Genomic DNA, 25,593 nt, shown 5'->3' on the forward strand with positions numbered 1-25,593 from the left:
AAAATAAGTAACAATCAAAAGAATGAGGATCAAATTTGATAAATAAAAAATTTCAATAAAAAATGATAAGAAAAAAGCAAATAGCAATTATAAAAATAAGGACCAAAGTTAATATAAAATAAAATTTTAAGAGATGAAATTGAAAAATAAATATTCAAAACAAATATATATAACAATCAAAAGTTTGAGGATCAAATTTGATATAATCAGCAAATAATGACATTTCTAAATTTTTCACAACTTCCGGAAAGTGTTTTCCCCTCAAATTTTTCAGGAAAACACTTTCCTGAAAACCAAGCCAAATTTTCCTTTTACTGGAAAGTGTTTTCCATTGACCAACTTTCCTACTGGCAAACAAACACAAGAAAGTTTGGAAAGTGCTTTTCCGGAAAAAAAACACAGCTAAAAGGAAAACACTTTCCTGAAAACCAAGTCATTTTTTTTTTTTTGACTAAAATTGACTGGAAAGTGTTTTCCGCTGACCGGAAATTGTTTTCCGTTGACCAACTTTCCTAATGACAAACAAACACAGGAAAGTTTGGAAAATGGTTTCCCGGAAACTACTTTCCGAGAAACAAACAAGGCCTAGATCTTAATCCTTTTGATTTCTTAAGCTTTTTAATTTTTTATGTTTTTTTTTTCTATGGAGTTATCTTAGGTTGCGGGTTAGTTAAGTTAACCTGGAGTGACTCAGATTTTTTTTTCAAAGGTTTTTTATTTATTTAACTTTGATCATTTTTTTAAGTCATTTAAAATTTTTTTTTATCTAATTTTATGTCACGGATGACAAGTTAGTTGAGCGAACCCTTGTTGACTCAGAATTTTTTTTTCGAGATTTCTTATTTGAATTTGTTTTTTCTTTTAATTTTATCATTTGAGATTAGATTATTAGACTTTAAACTTTAAAGTTATTTATTATTTTTTTTTATTAGATATCCCAATCTTATATTACAAGTGTTAGTTATATTAACTCAAATTATAATCACTTAATTATTATTTTTTATTAAACAAAATTAGACTCGACCACTAACATGACACGAGTAATCTTTCTAGTAAATACCTAAACAAGTCAATGAGAGAGAGCACTAGAGCGCTGACATGTGACTCGGATGTATCTATCCTAAATTTTCTTCTTCTTCTTTTTTGTTTTAATTTTTTATTCCTATGTGAAAAGCATTTTTAAGTTAATTTGAACATCAGTATAAATTAAGCTTTTTCTTTGGATGATTTTAGAAATAAACTCTTCACAGTGCATTAAAAAAAACTTAATAATTCTTTTATTGTTAACTTTAAAATTAAAATCTAAGAATTTAAAAATAAAATAAGTATTTTTTACAATCATAAACATGTTTTTATATTTATTGATGCATAAATTTCTCGTTATTTTTTTTAATTAAATATAAGGATTAACTTTTCATTTTACAATTAAAAATCTTGATGGTGTAAAGTGTGTCATCAATTTTTTATTTTTTTGGTTGAAAAAAAAATTAAATCCCGACGCAAACATGCGACTAGTTAAAAAAATAAATACTAAACTCCATCAATTTTTATTCAAGGGCTGGCATTATTGCATTATGTATTGTTACAGTGTAATAATATATTTGTTCTTAATGAAAAAACAAATGGTTGTTTTTAGGGGTAAATTTATTTTTTTCAGGGAATTCATTTGTTATTATAAAATTAACTGGGGTTACAGCGGGCAGTCAACTTTTTTTAATACAATAAAATTACATGAATGTCCTTAGAAAACCCCAAAAAAAGAGAAAGGTTGAGAGGGCCTTTTGCATTAATTCCATTTTTTAAAATAATAAAATCACTTAATTGTCCTTCAAGAAAAAAAAAATTAAAGAAGGTGTCGGAGTATTTAAGTCTTTGTCATTGTTATTTAGTTATAAAAATCATAATAAAAAAGAAAAAAGAAAAAATATTAGTGTGTGCAATGCATGCGTCAAGGTGTGTACGTCACCCTCGCCTTTTTGGGCGGTGCTTGCAATGACTTGTTGTGACAAAAAATGTCTAATCATCATGTCGTTCGAATCGTCCAGTAACAACGCAGCTGATGAAGGCAGTGCATCTACGTGAAATGCACGGAGGTTCAACAACGACAAGGTTTTTTCTCCTCCTCTCCTCTTGAAATCCGTACTGGGTTAGCAAAAATTCAGAAGTTATCTTCCCATTAACTTTTTTTTTTTAAAATGTTCTTTATTTGTTTTGAATTTTTTTTTGAATTTTTTTTTTATTTTTATATAAAATATAATACTTATTTTTTTAATTTTTTTTTAAAATTATTTTCTTGATATTTTTACATAACATTTTATTTCATTAATTTTTCCAATCCAATTTTTGCCCTCATTTTTTAATTTAACTTTTTTCTTAATTTTTTTTTGAATTTTATTTCTAAACATTTTATTTCTTTTTTTTAATCTACTTTCAGTCCTAATTCTTTTATTTTTTTTTATTGATCATTTATTTATTTATTTTATTTCTCAATTTAATCCATCATTATTTTTATCCAACCATGTCATTAATTTTGAAGAGTAGCCCGGTTTAATTTTAGTTTTTTATATATATAAAAAATTAATTTCATCATTTGACATTAAATTATTAAGTCTTGAGCTTTTTTATTTTTTTTCACTTTCTTTTTTTTATGGGAGTTATCTTGAGTCACAGATTAGTAAGTTAACATAGGTTGGCTCGAATTGTTTTTCAATGTTTTTTTATTTTTTTTTAATTTTATCCTTCAATATTAGGTTATTAGGTATTGAGCTTTTTTTATTTTTTATGCATTTTTTTCCATGGTGTTATCCTGAGTTACAAATTAGTTAAGTTAATTTGGGGTAATTCATTTTTTTTTAATATTTTTTTATTTATCTTCGATCTTTTTTTCTAGGTCATTTCTAAAACAAATATTTGTTTATCCTGATCTTATGTAGCGGGTGACGGGTTGGTTAAGTGAACTCATGCCGACTCAAATTTTTTTTTCTTTGAGATTTTTTTTTAAAATTTTATCATTTGAAATTAAGAGATTGGGCCTTGAGATTTATAAGTGTTTTTTCATCTTTTATTTTATTAGATATCCCACTTTTATGTCACACACATGATTAACTCAAATTATCATCATCTAATCATCTTTTTATATTAAAAAAAAATTTAACTCAATAAGTGGTACAGTGCGTGAAAAAAATATAGTAAATACCTGTTCAAAGTCAATGAGAGAAAGTACTAGAGCGCTGGCATGTGACTGGTATGTGTCTATACTAATTTTTTTTTTTTGTTTTTTTTTTTCCACTGTAAAAAGCATTTTAAAGTTAATTTGAACATCAATTTAAATTAAGTTTTTTCTTTGAATGATTTTAGAAAAAAAAAAAAAAAACTCTTCACAGTGCATTAAAAAAAACTTAATAATTCTTTTATTGTTAACTTTAAAATTAAAATCTAAAAATTTAAAAATAAAGCAAGTATTTTTTACTTTCAAGTCAATCTTAGAAAGTACTCATAGTTATATTTTTTTCCTAAGATATTAATTACAGATTCCTTATGCATGAGTGAGATAATATATTCGAAAACAACTTGTCATTGGGATCAATCCTAATCACGAAAGTTGTCGTGCCTTATTGCCTGACTTTTTGATGAGATTAAAACAACAATAATATTTTTAGTTAATTTAAGTTTTTTTTAATGATTTTAAAAATAGACCCTTCACATCAATTTATTCTATTTAGAAAAAAAAATAATTTTTTTTTTATTTTTAACTTTAAAATTAAAATCTAAGAAGATTAAAATAAATTAAGCAAGCGTTTTTTCTATGAAATCAAACTTATAAAGTTACTCATAGTTTTTTTTTTTTTTCTCTAAGATATTAATTACAGATACCTTATGTATCAGTGACATAGTATATTTTCATGGTCTTTTTAATGATATTCGAAAACCACTAATCATTGGGACCTAAGCATGAAGGTTGTCGTGCCTTATTGCATAAGCCCTTGTTATGCCTGTATAGCCAACTACTAGTCATTGGATACTGTTTCAAAATTAAAAAAATATATTTTTGTTGTAAGAATATATAAATTCATAATAAAATTATATTTTAAATATATTGATTTTATATTTTTCTCTATTCTTTTCCAACAAAAAAAAAAACGTGAAAAACATTTCGGCCCTACATTCAATTTCCATTGATGTAAGTGTACCCTCTTGGCTTCAATGATTCTATGAGAAGTGGCCAGAAATGAATATTCTATGAACATGTCTTAGATATTTTCTGCCTCTCTAGCTTTTTCCACAGCTCTCAAGTGAAATAAGCGGGACAGGGACAAGGATGAAGTGATTTTTTCAAGGAAGTGGTTAAAAGTTGATTAATCTTCAGCACGACTGACTTTGTGATTAGATAGCCAAACAATTTCCAAGTTTCTAATTTCATTGATCTTCTTAAATTTAGAGATCAATTAGGCTAAGTAATTTCATTCATTTATGCGACGAGGAGCTTGCGTGGTAACGCGAGTTATCCTATATTTTTTAAAAGTTGATTAATCTTCAGCACGACTGACTTTGTGATTAGATAGCCAAACAATTTCCAAGTTTCTAATTTCCTTGATCCTTCTTAAATGAAGATATCAATTAGGCTAAGTAATTTCATTCATTAATGCGACCAGGAGCTTGCGTGAAAACACGAGCTACCACAATCACATTTCCAAATATATTCTAAAAACCGGGGGTATTTCGAGCTATAAAGTACGTTGATGATCGAACATGGTGATCAACCCAGGAAGAAGGGAATTGAGTGAGAGATATGGGATCCAATTCCAAGCCTCATGCAGTCGTGATCCCGAGTCCGTTTCAAGGTCATATAAAGGCCATGCTTAAATTTGCAAAGCTTCTTCACCGTAAGGGCTTGTACATAACATTTGTCAACACAGAATTCAATCACAAACGTATCCTTAGGTCAGGAGGACCTGTTGCCCTTGATAACCTGCCTGGCTTTCATTTTGAAACCATTCCTGATGGTCTTCCTCCTTCAGATATCGATGCCACCCAAGACATACCTTCTCTTTGTGTCGCCTTGAACAAGAATTTCTTAGCACCCTTTAAAGATCTTCTTGTGAGGCTCCGAAACACTGTGTCCGAGAACAATCCTCCTGTTACTTCCATTGTTTCAGATCCTTTTGCTCCTTTCTCCATCAAAGCTGGGGATGATGTCGGTCTTCCAGTTGTAATGTATGCTACTGTGAGTGCAATTGGTTACATAGGATTCAAGCAACTCTATGCTCTCAGAGAGAGAGGCTTCTCCCCAATCAAAGGTAATAAATTTGCACGCACACACTTGTTCTATAAAAGGGTTCATTCCCCGCATTAACTTGTTGAATTCAGAGAAAAAAACTCTCTTATATGTTGGCCTTAACGTCTAAACTTAGGAAGTGTAGAAAGGGAGCAACCATCCTTAACCACCTGATCTATCACTTGGAGTGACTTCATACGTGCGTTATAAGATCATAAATCAGCTAGATCGATTATCCAATGCATTCAATAGATTTTCATTCTTGAGTCCGGTCTGATAAGATTGTGTTTTGCAGATGTGAGCTATCTAAGCAATGGCTACCTCGACACGAATGTAGACTGGGTTCCTGGTATAAAAGGTCTCCGTCTTAAACATTTTCCGTTTATTGAAACAACAGATCCAGATGATATTATATTTAATTTTCTCATGGGAGCTGCTGAGACCTCTGTTAAAGCTCGTGCAATTGCTTTCCATACTTTTGACGCCCTGGAGCCAGAAGCTCTGGGTGCCCTTTCCACTGAATTCTCTCATGTTTATTCCATCGGTCCACTCCAGTTATTCCTCAATCAGATTGAGGAAAATAGTTTGAAGTCTATTGGATACAGTCTATGGAAAGAAGAAAGCAAGTGTCTCCAATGGCTGGACACAAAGGAGCCCAACTCAGTGGTGTATGTGAATTATGGAAGCACAGCAGTGATGGCAACTGATCAACTAGTGGAATTCGCGATGGGACTAGCTAATAGCAAGATCCCATTCTTGTTGATTATAAGGCCAGATTTGGTCAGTGGTGAATCATCTGTTTTGCCAGCAGAATTCGCAGAGAAAACTCAGAAGCATGGCTTCATTGCTAGCTGGTGTCCACAAGAGGAAGTACTTAACCATCCATCTGTAGGAGGGTTCCTAACTCATTGTGGCTGGGGTTCCACCATTGAGAGCTTGAGTGCTGGTGTACCGATGTTGTGCTGGCCCTTCTTTGGAGATCAACCAATGAACTGTAAATATAGCTGCAATGAATGGGGGGTTGGCATGGAGATTGGTAAAAATGTCAAAAGAGAAGAAGTGGGGATGCTTGTGAAGGAGCTAATGGAAGGAGAGAAGGGTGAGAAAATGAGGGAAAACGCCATGGAATGGAAAAGGTTGGCTGAAGAGGCTGTTGGACCAGAAGGGTCATCATCCATTAATCTGGACAAGTTCATAAATGAAATCAAGTCATCAAATAATTAGATATAAATTCTTTAATGAGCAAGGACTAAAAGAAAACCCTATAAAATAAGACAAATTGTTTTTCTTGAACTTGCCAAACTACTCCATCATGACTAGTCATATGTAGTCCGGTACCGTGTGCAGAAAAACTTGTAGTTATTGTATTTGGTTCGGGTTCTCATTTAGCCTAGAATTAGGCTCTGGTACACGCTACGTTGTGGGTTTGTTTTTTTGTGTGGAAAATTTAATGTTTTGCTACACGTTTCAAGAAAAAAAGAGGAATCAACAACTCATGTCATATCATCTTTGATAAGTTAATTTTATTTTAATTAGAAAATAAAAGAATAGATAATGATATTATTCAGATAATTTTTTTTTTAAAAAAGATTACAATGCTATAGAAAATAAATATATGAAAGCATGGAATTGGATAAAAAAATGGACAAAACAATTGGACCAAGTCAACAAATACTAAAGAACAAAATAAGAAAAAAAAATAGTAATAAAAAATAGTAATAAAAAAAATAAGAGTGAGAATTGAAACAAAAAATAAATTAAAGAATAATCAAAACTTTTTGATCGGAGGATTAAATTGAATAGAAAAATAACTCAAATAAAAAAAACAAAGAATGAGGATAAAGGTAAAAAAACAAAAAAACTAAACAAAATACAGAGATGGTCAATTTATCATTTACATTACTATCAAACACAATTTTATTTCCATTTTTTTTTTATCTTGTCTCTGTTTATGTTTTATTTTTTTTTCTTAGGACAATAACTAAACATTATCTTATAAATTTAAAAAGATTAAAAAGCTGTTTGTTTTTGTTTTTATTCTGGTGCATTTTAAAAGTGTGTTTATCTTGTAAAAATATCAAATTGATATTGTTTTTAGTGATTTTTAATTGTTTTAATATAAAAAATTTGAAAAAATAATTTCAATACAATTTTAAATGAAAAAACACTTTTTAAAAAGCATTTTACACGTTAATATTAAACAAATGGTAACTAACAAAAAGAAAAATCTGATCTTTTTAAAATATATTTTTAAAAAAATTTATCTCGAATCTTCAATATGTAATAATATCTAAAAAAAATTGAAAACTTTTTTTTTTAAATAAGAAAATTCAAAATAAGGGTTGTTTAAAACTCCATTCATGTTTTTTTCTTCTTTTTTTGGAGCTTTTTTTATTATTATTCTTCTTCGACGCCTACGACAGAGATGAGAGGCATTCGGCTCTCAAAAGGGATTGGGGTTTTATTATTAGTTTAGGGTGACATTGAAATTTTTGGAAACTTTATATTATAGAGGTACAAATAAATTTATAGAGGCCATGGATCGTGTATAAATTAACCACATAAATTGGTAAGGTTATTAGAGTTTATGAGTCAATAGATTCTTCTGAATTCCATGCCAAGGTATTCATAATCGAGAGACTGGCACCTAGAGAAGTACTGGAAAAGTCCTCGGCTGTCATGGCTACCCAGATTGTTGGCCTTCTTTTGCCATGTTCATTTATGGATGTTAGTTGATCGTTATGAAACCATTAACATTGATTCTGTAATATGTGCATTTGATCTTGGAAACCAGAAATTTAGATCATTCTCACTCTCTGGATAACTATTGCTGGGATATTAAAATTGGAGTATATGAAAACTCCATCTATTCTTGTGGTCTTGACGACGACGACAGTTTTGAGCTGTGGTTGATGAATGAGCATGGCGTCAAGGAATGAAGGATCAAAATGCTTGTCATGGAGAGCAACAAGATTGACCCAAAGAAACCACAGTACGTTTTTTTTTTCTTTTGTTGCAAAAGAGGGGTTCTAACCTAGTTGTTCATTAGAAAACTTGTTCGGTTTCATGGTTAGGTCCTCCGCAGGATGCAATGAAATTGACATTGATGGAAGTTCTTCAGGAAATCCTGGTTGTGCGGTCGATAGCTTATGAATCTGGAAATGCCGATGTTGACTTGTGGTATTTACTTGGCATAATTCGACTAGTTTTAGGATTTAAGGCTTCACAGTCGCCATGATCAAGTGAAAATTGAGATCATGCATTCTTCAGCTTTATTTAATCAGAAGAAGAGCTTAAGAGAAGAGAGCTTTGAGAGGAAAGGACATCACACAGGGAACAAGTACAGGATCAGTTTCAGGACAATACAACAAGAAATAGCTACATTAGAACTACGCAAGCTTTGAACTAGATGAAGACAACAATTTCTAAGGAATACAACAATAACAAACCCATCAATTATTGCGTAGGATTAATGAAACTAAACAAGATTTAATCCTAGAATGACGATTTCAGGGAAGTTATAGTCTGTATCAAAGTGAGGATTAGAAGGAAAGCTGCAGCAAGAGTTCCCGTACCTCTCCAAAGATTGCTGAAATATACGAGTTTCAAGGTTGCCCTTCTACGGTTCCAGGGGTTCTCATAGTAGTCATTCAGCGTTTGACAGATATCACTATAATAAGAAGTTTTTTCACTACATTGGCTAAGGTTGTTCATCAACTTTGAAACTGCGGCGTCATCACCTAGCCAGTTCTTAATAATTCCCTCTTCAGCTAGCAAAGCCACGTCTTCTGCCCTGTCAATAAGATGGTCCATAAACTTAAAGTAGTTGCTGATGTAAGCTTCACCCGGTTTGTAGCGCTGCTCCCAGGCCATGACATTTCGTATTAAACGTTCGAAGGAATCATCAACTTCCAAGAGTGGTATCTTCAACACTCCGTTCTCAAAATGCACGTTGAACAAACACTTGTCTTCGGTGACCTGAAACTTCACTCCTCCTTTGCGAAGCGTGACGGCGCTATATTTCAGCTTGATAGGCTTATAGTGATTTTCTCGCTTGAGGGCTCCGTTCAACATTAATTTCATTAGTAAATCAGTGAAATGCCTTACATCTGTCGGTGGTGTGGATTCTGGCCCTTGTGCAAATGGGAACTTTCCAAAATGACGGGTGGCAAGATCAAGAAAAGTAATGTTTGGTTCATCTTGGCGAGGGTGATAAAACTCGTTATATATAGAGTCGATAATGAAGAAAGGTAGTTGGTTTTCAAGTAGCATCAAGTCTTCTCCTATGCAAGATATCATCCTGGTATCAAGAGTTTGAGGAAAGTCATCATCATATGAATGCTTCAAAAACTCAATGATGAAGACAGCATCCAGCACGATCATCGTTACAAAATGTTCTGTTTTAGCGAAGCACAAGCAGCTCTTTGAAAAACAGAGTCGGATAGTCTCTGAATAACAGAGTTGGATACTTACTTCTTCTTTCTGAATTCTTCTTAGAAAATCTATAAATCTCTTCTCCTCCATGTCATTCCTTTTAAGGAACTCTCCTTGATAACTAAATTTCATATTCATGGACTCTTCCAGTCTTTCTTGACCGTGGTGAAAAGAACCTATTGAAATCAGTTGTGGAGAGAAGGCTTCCGGTTTTCTGTCTCGAAGTGAGTTGGGAACCATGTAGATACAGCATTCACCAGCCCCGTCCTCTTCAGTATTCGATGCCTGCTCCTTAAATCCTTTCAGATGTTCCCAAGTGTGACTCCAATCTGGGCTAAACATCATTCCTGTCCCATTGTTTGTATCCTCGTCAATGTCTGAAGCACTTGCCTTGTCCTCTTCAGTATTCGATGCACTTGCCCTTTCAACATCATTTTTCATGTTTGAATCACTTGCGGTAAATTTATCCTTTCCCATTCTGGATCGGTAACAAAACAAAACCAAGAATGAATGGCAGGTATATAGTTCAATTTTGAGTGTTATTTTTTCCAGAATAAGGCACTTTTGAGATATATTTTAACAAAAATAATATAGCAATTTCTTTATTATTTCACAATATTATGGCACTTTTTACCAACATGTAAATCTTAAGAGCAATGCTATAAGAAAATCATATAAATTTCTTGTATAAAATGTGATAATTACTCTCTTCATTCTTGTCCAATTGTTTAATATTCTCGAGACTTGTACTTCACTGCTCATCACTAAACACAATAAAGCAACTACAAATCTAATATAATTTATTTGTATGCATAGCATAATTTCTAAACTTTTAAATCCCGTCCTTTCTCCTTCATTAAGAGATCATGATCAAGAAGGAGCATAAGTTAAAATTGTGCAAGAAATACTCCTAAGTAATAAGTTATGCTATTCAATTTCTTTGGATTGAGAATGCAGTTCAATCTATGACTTCTCATCTTCTTTTTTATAGTAATCGAGAGGGTGTATCAAGAGCTAGTGCCAGCAAGTTGAAAGAAAAAAACATAGTCTGAAAAACCAAAAAGAAAGGTAAAGCATGAAAGTCTGAATTAAAACTTGCCAAAACTAGAATAAAAGACAACACACTATTTTAGAATGATCGTTGGATATTTGTCCAGTTCAACATAATTTTTGGTCGTCACAACAAGTCTCAACCCATGTATGTAGAGCTTAGGATCAAAAAATTTGTTAAATATGTGATTTTAAATTTAAGCCTTGTGGTTACTAATATTAATTGTTATTGAAGACTTATCGGGTCGTTAACTTTAAGATCCGTGAGGATTATTCGATGTACACACAAGCTCACCTGAACACCTCACATTAATAATAAAAAAGAAGTTTCAATCAAACTTTCATCAATCGATATTAACTAAGAGGCCAGATCTCGGGTTTTATGGGTCAACCTGAAAAAATTAAAAAAATATATTAAAAGTTTGAATATTTCATATGAAAAAATTAAAAAAAAATCCATGTAAATATAAATTATACATGTTGTAAATAATGAAGTTTAAATGAATATTTTAAAAAGTTTTTTTATTCCACATTGAAAAGATACTATATTATCCTTTTAAGTTGAAGTATTTAAACCAAAAAAGTTTTTTTATTCCACATTGAAAAAAGCATAATTTTTTTTTAATATAGAATATATATACTAAAGAGTTTCAAATCTCATATTAAAAAAATATTATGCTATCATTTTCAGTTAAAATATTTAAACCAAAATTTTTTTTATCATACACTGATAAAATAATTTTTTTTTCTGGAAAATATAAATAAATATTTAATAAAAGGTTTTTTAAATCTCATAAAAAATAAAATATTTTTCTAATATTTATATATTAAACTTTAAAAAGTGCTAATAACAAAACTAATATATATATATATATAAAGAATATAGGAGAAAAACCATATTCAAAAGGAAAAAGGTCGAATCTAGTTCTGTTCTTTCTTCATTAAAAAGCTTAGCTACAGTACCCGGACCTTAATTTTCAGGGAAAAAGGTCCGGTGTTCTTCATTAAAAAGCTTAGCTACAGTACCCGGGCCTTAATTTTCAGGGAGAAAGGTCCGGGTAGAAAGCATTAAGAACCTGTTGTTCAAGTAAGGAACCAGGTTACCAGCATCAGCATTTCGCATGATCAAAAACTTTATATATATATATATATATATTAAAAAAAAAAAAAACTAGCAAGCCAGGGCTGACCTTGGAGAGATCGATGATCGGACGACTATATATCTGTAAATATGATCACAGGCAGCAGCCGGCCTCTTTCCTATTGCAGCCTCTCTCTCTCTCTCTCTCCCTGGATGATATCCTGCTCTTATCAGCCCCCTGCTTGGGCCAAATATATAAGCAAGGACTGGTAATTACTAATCATGGCAATAATACAAAGGCAAATATATTTACTAGTCAATGGAGATTTTATTTTTTAAGAAAATACTATTTTTTACTTCTTCTTCTTTTTAATTATTGCGATAGGTTTTCCATTTCTCCTGTTTTATTTTATTGTTAAATTATATGGTTATTTTTAATTTGATTTGATTTTTTTAATTTTTTAAAGATTTACTTAACTTATATCAATTGTAATCTAATTAACTAAAGGGTTTTTTTTCTTTTAAGAAAAAGGGATCAACCTGAATAGCGTTAGTTAAAGCGTTAAAGACCATGAAAGGTGTATCCAGGTCACCTTTTATTTTATTTTTTATTTAAAAAAAAAACAATCACAACATAACAGCATGTATTATTAACTAATTAACATTAATATTAACATTAATATTAGCTCCATCGATTATTGTTACTTTCTGCGCATGCACTTATTGTGAGCACTATAATATTCACTCGGGCGGCATTCTCGATTGAATTATTTTTTTAACGTAAAATAATATACAGATATTACTAAATTAATTTTGAAGACAAAAATTTAAACTAGTTGGATATAACCTAATAAATGGATGCCACATGGACACCTTATCTCAAAGCTAGAGGGCCAGGCTTATATGCATGGCAATAATCATGTAGGCCTTGTGGATTGCTGTAGATGAGCAAGTTTGTCCCCCATTTCTTTCCCTTTTTTGTTTATTTTTTCATATGATAAATACATTGCAATCCCTCCAATCCAATAAAACCAATTGTTTCCTTCACATGTCTAAACTCATCAAAAACTTTATAAGAAAATCGGTCGGCAAACCTAAAAAATTCCCTAAACTTGATTGCATCCTAACCTAATTTTCACCTTTTAATCATGTCTCTGGCTTGCTTTTTTTGTCAGCCAGTCTCTCTTTTTAGACTGTTAATATTTTTTAAAAATTATTATTTCATTTAGATAAGAACTAGCATACTAGCTCGCATTTCGCAGCAGGTGAATAAAAAAGTTTTTGTGAAATGTAAAGAATAAATGAATAGTAGAAAGAGTGTTTCTGGGAATTGGTATGAGGATTCAAAGCAATTATAGATCTTGGAATGTGAGTACCTAGAGGTATTTTGGGTTTTGCACGCATCTAGTAGGATCCAGGATCCAACACTGAATTGGTTCCTACTATTAATTATAATAAAATAATAATATTTTTGACAAATAATACTATTTTTGATATGTATATTTAGAATTATAAATAAAAATACTAATATTTATCACATAAATAATTACATTATGAATTCAAATGATGATTATAACACAAATAATAATATTTTTTATATTAATACTTTGAGTTATAATAAAAATAATAATATTTATAACACAAATAATAATATTTTTATACGAACTCTTTGAATTATAAGAGAAATAATAATATTTATAACATACATTATTATATTAAGAAAACCGATGTGAGGTTGGGCGTGGATGCATTCAGGTCCAACATGGAGTTAGACGCGGTCACGTCCACTCCCAACATGAACGTGTCTAGACCCAACGTAGAGTTGAGAGTGGTCGCGTCCAGACCCAACGTGGGGGGTGGGTGTGGACACGTCGAGGTTTAGCATATGGTTTGGCGCGGACGTGGTCAGGCCCAATGTGGGGTTAGATGTGGTCCCGTCCAAACCCAACGTGAGTTGGGCGGGGACGCATCTAGGCCCAACCCTAACATATGACTTTTCATTCCATACAATCTGCATTCCTCTATATTAACCGGCCTTGATGATGTTTGAGACATGTCCATCCGAAAAATGCAGACTCTTAAGCCATTTGTAGACTAGTAGTTGTGCGTTTTTCTCTAACACAAAGGTTGCTCTTGGTTTTGCAACCCATGACTCATCACAAACCAACTCCATATTTTTTACGGTTACAGAACAAAGCTATATCCAATCTAGCCTTTATTTTATCCTTTATCTTCCCCTTCACATCCATGACGGTGTTGAAAATGTTCTCAAATATGTTCTTTTCAATGTGCATGACGTCAAGGTTATGGCGGAGCAGATTGGTCTTCTAATAAGAAAGCTCCCAAAAGATACTTCGCTTTACTCAATTAGGGGTCAAACCAAAACTAGGAAACTTTTGCTTACTTGATTGAAGACCAAACACAATGTTACCGTACTCTGATACAACATCATGAAATTCTTCACTAGAAAAACGCGGGGATACAACATTCTTTTCAACTCTGCCAACAAAGAAATCTTTTTTTTTTTGCACCTGTGATTATGTGGCAAGAAATGATGGTGATAATAAAAAAAAGAAGTTTTACCTTCGTTTGTTAGCGTGAATGCCTTGTTGTTTTCCATGCAGTATGGACATGCTAGTTTCTCATGTGTGCTCAAACCAGAAAGCATTCCATAAGCTGGAAAATCATTGATAGTCCATATCAAAGCCGCCCTCATAAGAAAATTTTGTTTCCTCGATATATCATAAGTCAAAGTTCCGGAAGACCACAAATGCGCTAACTCATCAATCAACGGTTAAAGACAAATATCTATATTCTGACCCGGGCTACTTGGACCAGGTATGACAATATATAAAAACATGAATTCTAGCCCCATACATATTCCCAGTGGCAAGTTATAAACAATGAGTATGACCGGCAATATCATATATATTTTGCATATTAACTCTGGTTATCATTCTCTAGTTATTTGTTTTATGTTAATTTTTTTTTATTTTTTTATGTTATTTTTTTTTAACTCAATCAGCAGTATAAACAAGAAAAAAATCTAGTAAATACCTATTCTAGGTCAATGAGAGAAAGTACTAGACCGCTATCTTGTGACTAATATATATCTATATTAATTTTTATTCCCCTATTTTTTTTGTTTTTTATTCCACAGTAAAAAGCATTTTTAAGTTCATTTGAACATCAATTTAAATTAAACTTTTTTCTTTGAATGATTTTAGAAATAAACTCTTCACAGTGCATTAAAAACAAAACTTAATAATTCTTTTATTATTAACTTTAAAATTAAAATCCAAAAATTTAAAAATAAAACAAGTATTTTTTTACTATCAAGTCAATCTTAGAAACTACTCATAGTTATTTGTTTTCCTAAGATATTAATTACAGATTCCTTATGCATAAGTGAGATAATATATTCGAAAACCATTTATCATTGGGATCAATCCTAATCACGAAAGTTGTGCCTTATTGCCTAAATCTTTGGTATACCTGACTTTTTGATAAGATTAAGACACCAATAGTATTTTTAGTTAATTTAAGTTTTTTTTTTAATGATTTTAAAATAGACCCTTTACATCGATTTATTCTATTTAGAAAAAAAAAATATTTTTTATTTTTAACTTTAAAATTAAAATCTAAGAAGATTTAAATAAATTAAGCAAGCGTTTTTTCTATCAAGTCAAACTTATAAAGTTACTCATAGTTTTTTTTTTTCTCTAAGATATTAATTACAGATACCTTATGTATCAGTGATATAGTATATTTTCATGGTCTTTTTAAATTATATTCGAAAACCACTAATCATTGGAATCCTAAGCATGAAGGTTGTCGTGCCTTATTGCATAAGCCCTTGTTATGCCAGTATAGCCAACAACTAGTCATTGGAAACTGTTTCGAAATAAAAAAAATATTTTTGTTGTAAGAATAAATAAATTCATAATAAAATTATTTAAAATATATTTATTTTGTATTTTTATCTATTCTTTTCCAAAAACAAAAACGTGAAAAACATTTCTGCCCTACATTCAATTCCCATAGCTGTAAGTATACCCTCTTGGCTTCAATGATTCTATGAGAAGTGGCCAGAAATGAATATTCTATGAATATGTCTTAGATATTTTCTGCCTCTCTAGCTTTTTCCACAGCTCTCAAGTGAAATAAGCGGGACAGGGACAAGGATGAAGTGATTTTTTCAAGGAAGTAGTTAAAACGTCGATTAATCTTCAGCACGACTGACTTTGTGATTAGATAGCCAAACAATTTCCAAGTTTCTAATTTCATTGATCTTCTTAAATGAAGATATCAACAGGGTGTTTGGATTTGTAGTAGCATGTTGCTTTTCAAATAGCTTTTCGTGCCGAAAAGCATACCAATAATATTTTTTTATTTTTTTAAAAATTATTTTTGATATCAGCACATCAAAACGATCTAAAAATACAAACCACACTCAATTTTAACAAAAAAAAAAATTTGAAATTTTTTTGAAAAGCAGGTTTTGGTCGCAATGCCAAACAGGCAATTAGGCTAAGTAATTTCATTCATTTATGCGACGAGGAGCTTGCGTGGTAACGCGAGTTATCCTATATTTTTAAAAATAATAATTTTTTTATTAAAAATTAATATTTTTTTTGTGTTTTGAATTGTTTTGATACATCAATTTTTAAAAAATATTTTTATAAAAAAAATATTATTTTAATATAAAAACTAATTTAAAAAATAATTACAATCATACTTTTAACACAAGCTAAAATCAGGGATATCCTTGTAATCTCATGGAAAATGACACAAATATAAGAATAATTGAGGGGTGGGGGTGTTTTCCAGCTATAAAGTACGTTGATGAATTGAACATGGTGATCAACCCAGGAAGAAGGGAATTGAGTGAGAGATATGGGATCCAATTCCAAGCCTCATGCAGTCGTGATCCCAAGTCCGTTTCAAGGTCATATAAAGGCCATGCTTAAATTTGCAAAGCTTCTTCACTGTAAAGGCTTGCACATAACATTTGTCAACACAGAATTCAATCACAAACGTATCCTTAGGTCAGGAGGACCTGTTGCCATTGATAACCTGCCTGGCTTTCATTTTGAAACCATTCCTGATGGTCTTCCTCCTTCAGATATCGATGCCACCCAAGACATACCTTCTCTTTGTGTCGCCTTGAACAAGAATTTCCTAGCACCCTTTAAAGATCTTCTTGTGAGGCTCCGAAACACTGTGTCTGAGAACAGTCCTCCTGTTACTTCCATTGTTTCAGATCCTTTTGCTCCTTTCTCCATCAAAGCTACTCCATCATGACTAGTCATATGTACTCTGGTAGCATGTGCAGAAAACTTGTAGTTATTGTATTTGGTTCGGGTTCTCATTTAGCCTAGAACTAGGCTCTGGTACATGCTACGTTGTGGGTTTGTTTTTTTGTGTGTAAAATTTAATGTTTTTCTGCACATTTCAGGAAAAAAAAAGAAAAAAAAAGGAATCAACAACTCATGTCATGTCATATCATCTTTGATAAGTTAATTTTATTTTAATTAGAAAATAAAAGAATAGATAATGATATTATTCAGACATTTTTTTAAAAAAAAGATTACAATACTATAGAAAATAAATATATGAAAGCATGGAATTGGATAAAAAATGGACAGAACAATTGGACCAAGTCAACAAATACTAAAGAACAAAATGAGAAAAAAAAATTGACTACACAAAAAAATCTAAAATAAAAAATAGTAATAGAAAAATGAGAGTGAGAATTGAAACAGAAAATAAATTAAAGGGTAACCAAAACTTTTTGATTGTAGGGTTAAATTGAATAGAAAAATAACTCAAATAAAAAGAAAAAGGAATGAGGATAAAGGTAAAAAAAATAATAATAATAACACACCATAAACTTGGATTAAAGGGTAAAACTAAAAACTAATAAAACTTTTATAAAAAGGATAAAGAAAAAAAATCAAAATTTTAAAAAATAAGAATCAAATAAAAAAAATAATACATGAAAAATTAAAATTGAAGGACTATAACGAAAAGAAATAACACTTATACAAAAAGGCAAAGGACAAATAAAAGAAGTTAAAAGAAAAGGAACACAATTCTCCATTGGATGGTTAAAATGAAGAGAAAAATAACTACAACAAAAAAAGAAAAAACAATTAAAAAATGAGGATCCAATTGAAAAAAAAATTGAGAATTTGGAAGGGTTAAAATTGAAAAAAAATATATACTTAGATTGAAGGGTGAAATTGAAAAGAATAATTATAAAAGGGCCAAGTAAAAAAATTCAAAAATAAAAAAAAATAATATATTGCAAATTGAAATTGAAGGACTTAATTGAAACAAAATAAAATTATTGTTAAAGAGCGAAAGAGAAAAATTAGAAGAAAAAAAAGAGAGATCGAAGTACAAGTATTAAAAACAAAAAAGACCAATCTGCAATTTATATAAGAGGAGAGAGAGAGAAAAAAGAGAGGAATAAAAGTTCACCAACAAACTACCTAACAATCAATAATACATGTCGTATTAGGAAAAAAAAAAAACATGATGATGTATCTGATGACAAATGAAAAGACAAGTTCTACTATTGAAAAAGACCCACATTTTTAAACAACTTTTTGAAAATTAATATTATTTAATTCTAGTTAAAATAAAATAATGCTTTTGAAAAAATGAAAAATCAACTTGAAAAAAGATATAAATACCCCTTAATCAATGATTTTTATCTTATTCATCTAAAATTACTAATACATTCAAATATATATATATATCTAAAAAACTGAAAATAGCCCTGGGTTGAAGGCATGTATTTTTTTTATTTGGTCTCTAAAAGCATTTTAATATTTTCATTATTCATATAAAAAAATACCATGTTACCTTTCTAAGCTAGACTAAATGTTACTTGATTGAGGTGCAAAATAATAATTTTATTTTCAAATTCATAATAAAATGTGTCTGTATCTTTTGCTATAATAAATTAATTGTTCTCAACCCTTTCTATTTTAGTTTTATTTTTTTATTTAGGTTGTTGGATTGTCAAATTGAGTCATTAATTCCATTTCAATTTCAAATCATATTGTCTTGGATGAGAATTAAAACCAAAAAAACTAATTAATATGATGTATAAATAAATTTAAAAGAATCTAACGAGATGACGTAATAAGATCTCAATTGGGGCTTGGGTTTTACCAAATCAAGTTGTTCGCTAGTTGATTGCCGTGATTTGATATGAAATGCCAGGCTCGCTACCCTATATTTGAATTTCCTCGTTCAAAATTATTATATATCGATGATAATTAGATTACTGATCTTGAAGTTTCTACTACCAATTCAATAAATTAAGCCAACATTTCACACCAATCTTCTTCTTTTTACCACAAATCAACTATTCAATATCCTCTTGTCAAGAAACTAGAGGAATGCATGAAAACGAACTTTATTTCTTTAAATAATATAGAGTTAACAATCATTTAGATAATGTTTGTGGAATGTTTGTTTCATCTCAAGAAACATGTAACATAAATGATAGAATTTACTCGTTGAGAATGGAAGGGTTGATGAAGAGTTAAAAGATCATCCCAGATTCCTTATGGAAAGTACAAACGATAGGATTTTTCTTGTATTTGACGATAATACTGGAAACTGGAATTGCAGTAGCTCACAGTATGAGCTTCAGATCACTCAAAGTTTTGCAACAATTTAGAACTTTGTTTTTTGTTTTCATGAACTGACATCAACATTAAAAACACTGTACCAATCTAGTATGGCCGTTTCAATTCAGAGAAAGAACAATGGTAGTTGATTTTGCCTGGGAAAGCATATCTCAGAATGTTTGTGGTAGCTGTGGCAGACCCAAAAGGCATGCAAGATCTCCTTTAATGGTACTGCATTTTGGTTATGTTTCACTGAGAAAAACTTGAGAAAAAGTAATCAAGAACTAATCTTGCATCTCTCCTTTGCTCTGCTTAGGTTTTGATTGTCTTTCACCATTTCGAAATATTTACATCTTTCCCTCCTTTGTTATAGCTCGTTGAAAAGAGAAAATCTTTCCACTCAACAGCTATGCATAAAGATCATCACGGGACAATAAGCGAGAAGACTCACAGAGAGGATTCTAGCCAAAGAAATGCAGGGCTGGGCAGCTGATTTTGCAACACAAATAGCGATGACTCCGTTGGATCTTTCCTTCTCTTCTCTGTAAAACTTTCTGTAAACTCTAACCCCTGAAAAGAGAGCATTATTGCGATGAATTTAAATTTGATCCAAAAGGTATGAACATGAAGCCCAAAGATATTGTTGGGTGCACATTTGGCTATCCCGCATTGAAAAGGAATGGGAAAATAAAAACTGTAGGAACCTAATCATTTATGTTTTTTGGACTTAGTTAATAAACTCAGCCTTAAATTTGTTTTATTTGAACCAATTTTGACATTTATACAATCAAAACAGAAAGATAACTTGATATAATCTAATTTACTCTTTTAAATCAAGTCAAAACTTGATCAAGATAATTACAATATAGTATTTAGTTAGAAACAATGAAATACAAGGGGCATATTTCTTGACCAAGACAATTTTAAAAATATATTTATTTTATATTTTTTTTACATCTTTCTCCTTAACTAAATACATATTTATTACATTTGTACTAGTGGTTATTTAAGAGCAATATTCGAACACTATCTAAGTAATTTTTTTTATGAAGTGATACTTCGGATAAGTCGAACAACTACATAAGTGTGTGTGTGTGTACACATCAACTTTGAAGTAACTACTACTAGGAAAAAAAAAATGCATCCATTAACTTCTAAACAATGGTGGATTGAAAGAGATGCAATACAAGAATCGAATTTTTGTTATATTTTGTTATTGATAAATCTGTTGCTTATGTTTGATTATATTAAGGTAGTGTTTTTGATACATTAAATTGGATGCACATCAAGTTTTCAAATCTGTGCCCCAGATTTGGGGTCTGATAGTCAATCAAAGAAGTGAATTCTGCACTAATTTTCTTTGTTGGTATGTATCTAATCTACCTAGCAATATCGTATCATGATTTCTTGATCCTGTGTTCTTGGAAGTTGGCTTGCACCATTGATCTTCCAGAATTTAATGTAGTATCCTAGGTAAAATGTTGCTACTTCCTAGACTGAAACAGTATGTTCTGAGCTATCTTTGGTTCCAGTTTCCAATTCCTTTGCGACAGATGGCAAACGTGGCTCACAGAACCGTCTAAAGAATGGTGTTCTTGCTCATGTTGAGCCAGCATTGTCCATATCAGAACCAGAAATACCATGACTAGTGAGAGAAACACCATTGATGCCCACACCATTCGAACGTATCTTTTCAATGGTTTGCAATGGTACAAAAGGATCTCAGAAAACGCATCCTTCACCGCTTTACACTGTACTAGATTTTCCATCTCAGGGTACACATTTAGTAGGCTCTGAATGGATGTGCTGTATGCCTCAACTGTTCTATAATAGTTAGGCGATATGAATTGTCCGTTGGCACATGTTCCATTGTCGAAACTGGAGCAAGTAAGAACCTTCAATACCTGTGGAGAGTGGAATAGAACTTCATTTAGTGAACATGAACAGAGAAGATATTTGGGGCTACAAAAACTTTTTGATCTTCCCTTTGACATACCTGTGGGATCTCACCGATTCCGATTGTGTTAGCAGGGCACTTATCAGGCTGGTATTGGTATTCAGGTGGTGCTGAGAAGGGATTGCAAACTGTATAAGGTACTCCTTGCATGGTTGATAAGTTTGCATTCACCTGAAATGTTTCAGCAGAAGAAAGGTATGATGTAAATCACATGATAAAACGATAAGGTTCAAACGGGGAGAAAAACAAATTGCAACTCCGAGATAATGTCCTGCGAATCAACCTCATTAACAAGTCTGTAGATCCCTCGACTGACATCAGATAACACTGCTTTTGCTGAGAGCAATTGATCGCAGGGAAGGATTGAACTCAAGCTGTTGTTGTAAGGATTCTGTTGGAAGTTTTCGAGAGCTGCACATGAATCTGTTGAAAAGCTGCAGAAAAATGTTCATGTTCCCTCAATTAGCTGGTATTGAGAAATTGAAGCAATGGAAAGAACTTGGACTTACTTTTCTAAGAAGAAATACAGCCCAAAGAACAACCAGCATAGAACAGTCAGGATCCAACACACAACAATTAATCTGCTAGAGAAAAATCATAAGAAAATGTATATGACAGTCAATTCTCTCTTTTAGGAAATGTTCTAGTTCGGCTATGTAAGCGTTGTTTGTTTTACTTACACGTACAGTGGTCGCCGTAACCTCAGAGTTCCACAGACTGCAATAGAATGAATTCAAACACAAAATGAGAAATATATTCAACTTGATCATAATGACGAAGAAAGTGCTACATAATAATAAATTGCCAGCACTTGGAACTTTTCCTGTCCAATTCTGGTTTTACAAGGTTCAAAAGTTGTATCGACCAAACTATAAATTCCAAGTGTGGTAGGACTAAGGAGTTGGACACATAGGGAGAAATACCTGAAAGAGCAATTAGTGCAGCCAGGTTCAAGGAAATTGTCACTGTGGTTACAATATAACTGCAGCAAGTATCATAGCTATCTTTTAGACAAGCTCAAATGGACATGAATATACATAATTTGCACGGGAGAGACAAACTTACACTATCTTGAGACCCTTATCGATCAAGTGCCTATTCTTCCGAGCTCGCCTCTGTATATCAGCAGCTTCAGCATCGAGTTTCGCTGATGTGGTGGTAAGGAAGGTAGATGCCTTAGCGGCAGCCCTTTGTTTAGATACTCCTAAATTCTCTTTCATGTCTTTCATTACTCCTGTTGTGTTGTACATGGTTTTCCACGCGTCATTCGCCGTGTCAATGATGATGTACGCCGCATTTTTAGCTCGTGAACGGAAATTCGCATTCCCTCCAAGAACTAGCCCAGATGCAGTTCTGCAGATAGTGTTTCACTTGTCACAAACTGTTGCAGCATTTGTGTTATTTGGATTTTGGAATGCGAATGTGGTGGGACTTACATTGCTAGGGTAGTGAAAAATATAGCCAACAGAATAGGCCAACATTGCTTGTGGAAAGGTAATCTTTTCTTCAGGTGTCCATACCTTCTAGTTTTACAGCAGAAAGCAGTTGCTAGCAGAAAGCCTCCATATGCTATGCCACTCAGAAGCCAGATTACCCCGATGACATATCCATAAACTCCTGTAAATATGGTTGACTGCAGAAAATACAACATGTTATTTCTCTGTGATTTTAGCTTTTACGAAAATTTCAGAAACAACTAAATCATTAGGACCATACTACCATGCTACAAGACTAGAGAAAATCTTCTGGGATTACATCAGTAAATGCTAAAATTATGGTGGCAAAACTGTTTTTCTACATGGGTTCATGATTTTCTATAATTAATATCTATTTAAAGAGAGAGTGAAAGGGAATTACACTCCAATAATGTTTGTTTTTGATATCATATCCTCCTTTATATTTCTTGAAATTTTCAAGTGGATCCACCCTCGCAGTATCATCTGACCGTATCAGAGGTTGTGACACATTGTTTACATCACGAACATATGTACCTGATAAAACAAGAAACATGCCAAGAAATCAATCAAGAGCTTAAGGGCTAATTAGTTTTTTCCAACTAACGAAAAGGGCTAGTTTGAATTCTTGGATTAAAGCCCCCTTCAAGTTTCAAAACCTTATTCAATGAAATTATCAGGTCTTACCAGGCTTAGAGGAATTTGAAGAGAATGTTTGTCCTCCAATGAGATTTGAGCCTAAAATGACCAAGAAAATTAAGGAAACAACCAACGGCGTCGCATCTGTGGAGCCCATTTTCAACCTGTCAAACAAGTAGGAATTAGTAAACAAATGCTCATGTAAAATTGCTTTGACCAAAATTGAAGCAGCCATGATTTTCCACCTAACCTTCTGCTAATTCTAACGGTGCTTTTGAACCACACCAAGAATGGACTGACCTCACCCATCAAACACGTTTTAAACAGAAAAACTAAAACCCATTATCCAAATTCTCAATACTTAAACCAGAACCTGATCAACAAGAGATGATTAAGAGAAGAAGGTGGTTTAACTTTAATTTTCATGGTTAAACTAATAAACCTCTCTAAAGGAAAAGAAAAGATTAAATAAAAAAAGGGCAATACTTTATCTTCGAGTGTGAATGGAGGAGAAAGATATCTTCTTCTCCATTAAAACGTGTGCACAAATTTTACAGAAGCAACTTCAAGAACATTTTTTAACCTACTGAATCTGAACACAGGAACCGCACGTAGGGAGCAACAAGATCAACAATTTCTTCTCAAGAATCACAAAAGGTTTCAAGAAAGATTATGTATGCATGCATGTTCTCCAAATTCTGTTATCCATTTTGCTCTATTGTACAAGAGGTTTCGAGCTCAAATCTCTTCGGAGTAAAAATGACAGAAGAGAAAGAGAGAGCACTAAGGGCATATAGAAGCCACCAAAATTTGAGAAGTCACACAACAAACAACAAAATATCTATTCAGATAACTTACCAGAAGTACTAGGAGTTAACCAGTCCTTCAAAACCCTCCTTCAGCAGCTAAATATCTTCAATCTGTACTTCAATAACTCAACAAAAAACCTTCCAAGATCTTCAAGTTTTCTCCAAAATCCTCTAACAGAAACTCCTCATAGATGATCAGAAGGTTAAGTATCTATGCAAATCCAGCTCAAACCCCAGATGAAGGGAAGAAAATATATAGTATTTTCAAATCCCCAAGTCAAGAATGTCAACTGAAAAAACTTCTCTAGAATTTCAAATCCCTTAACCAATTTTTCTTCACAACTTCGAAGGAAATTACAAAAATCTTTGAACAACATCAAATTTTCAACCCACTATTTCAAATACTCAAATAAGCTCGCCCGTGTCAAACACTCCCATAAATGAGTAGAGAAACTTTGGTTATTTCAACTTAATCCACTTCTAATCAGATTACACCAACTCCATACAACCTTTTTCTTGTACGTTTACTCACTCGGTTCTAAACAGTAAACAGAACCAAAAGTTAATGGAGTTGCATGACGATGGTCAAGCGGCTAAAAATCACTTGTGGTCCTTGTACTTCGTGCCATAGTAAAATCAAATCCTTCACTTCTAAATTAAAACAAATCAACCCCTTTTCTTGTAAATAAGATGGTGATGTGAAACTCCTTTTATCAAATTCATTTGCTTATTAAAATTATAGATGAATGCAACATGTTATGAAATAATTAGATGGAAGTTCTCAAACATGTTAAGGATATCTCACCAGCCAACAATCATGGATACAAGTAGATCAATGGTATATCGCCGACCAGTAATAATGAACACAATCACATCAAGAAAATCAAATTTCCTTAATTAGCACCATATTAATCAGCACTAGATTTCCTGCTATCATTGACCATGCTGCAATATTGCAACTAGCGCATGATAACCTTGTATATATGCGCGCGCGCGCGCTATTATTGTGAATAAACATCAATCATAAAACCATCTTTATTCTATTAGATGGTATCAGAAGCTCTAACGAACAATCAAAATACATGGCCTTGTCTGAATCCAGCCAAAGCTCAACCCAAAGCCCTGCTCTTGTTCTTACCACTTCCAACACACCAAACAATCTAGTTGCTTCATAACTTCACATTAGACTCAATGACACAGATTTTTCTGCCTGACGTGCACAATTTAAGTCACTTTTTATTGGAT

General features: G+C 32.0%; 4 protein-coding genes across 5 annotated transcripts; 2 read left to right on the forward strand and 2 right to left on the reverse strand.

The window, feature by feature from the left end:
* Positions 1–4,599: 4,599 nt before the first annotated feature.
* LOC118032029 (7-deoxyloganetin glucosyltransferase-like) lies at positions 4,600–7,310 on the forward strand. Its single transcript, XM_035036585.2, has 2 exons — positions 4,600–5,297; positions 5,571–7,310. The coding sequence occupies exons 1-2, from the start codon at positions 4,790–4,792 to the stop codon at positions 6,497–6,499; spliced, it is 1,437 nt and encodes a 478-aa protein (XP_034892476.1). The 5' UTR covers positions 4,600–4,789; the 3' UTR covers positions 6,500–7,310.
* A 1,214-nt stretch (positions 7,311–8,524) lies between these two features.
* On the reverse strand, positions 8,525–12,149 carry LOC118032028 (UPF0481 protein At3g47200-like). Of its 2 annotated transcripts, XM_073410370.1 has the most exons (3): positions 11,950–12,149; positions 11,055–11,151; positions 8,525–10,187 (listed from the first exon to the last, which is right to left on the reverse strand). In XM_073410370.1, the coding sequence occupies exon 3, from the start codon at positions 10,184–10,186 to the stop codon at positions 8,771–8,773; it is 1,416 nt and encodes a 471-aa protein (XP_073266471.1). In that variant the 5' UTR covers position 10,187; positions 11,055–11,151; positions 11,950–12,149; the 3' UTR covers positions 8,525–8,770. The 2 variants fall into 2 exon arrangements, with proteins under 2 accessions (XP_073266471.1, XP_034892475.1); XM_035036584.2 differs by lacking the exon at positions 11,055–11,151 and having other exon boundaries at positions 11,950–12,142.
* Positions 12,150–16,736: 4,587 nt separating this feature from the next.
* Positions 16,737–17,144, forward strand: LOC118032112 (7-deoxyloganetin glucosyltransferase-like). Its single transcript, XM_035036722.2, has one exon. It carries the CDS (start codon positions 16,737–16,739, stop codon positions 17,142–17,144), a length of 408 nt encoding a protein of 135 aa, XP_034892613.1.
* Positions 17,145–20,675: 3,531 nt separating this feature from the next.
* On the reverse strand, positions 20,676–24,870 carry LOC118032118 (uncharacterized). The gene is made up of 11 exons (XM_035036728.2): positions 24,398–24,870; positions 23,588–23,703; positions 23,304–23,437; positions 22,883–23,079; positions 22,512–22,799; positions 22,370–22,428; positions 22,127–22,163; positions 21,956–22,027; positions 21,730–21,880; positions 21,486–21,617; positions 20,676–21,393 (listed from the first exon to the last, which is right to left on the reverse strand). Exons 2-11 carry the CDS (start codon positions 23,694–23,696, stop codon positions 20,974–20,976), a joined length of 1,599 nt encoding a protein of 532 aa, XP_034892619.2. The 5' UTR covers positions 23,697–23,703; positions 24,398–24,870; the 3' UTR covers positions 20,676–20,973.
* Positions 24,871–25,593: the final 723 nt, after the last annotated feature.

The sequence above is a fragment of the Populus alba genome, chromosome 7 (assembly GCF_005239225.2).
Source record: "Populus alba chromosome 7, ASM523922v2, whole genome shotgun sequence".
NCBI classification, from domain to species: domain Eukaryota; kingdom Viridiplantae; phylum Streptophyta; class Magnoliopsida; order Malpighiales; family Salicaceae; genus Populus; species Populus alba.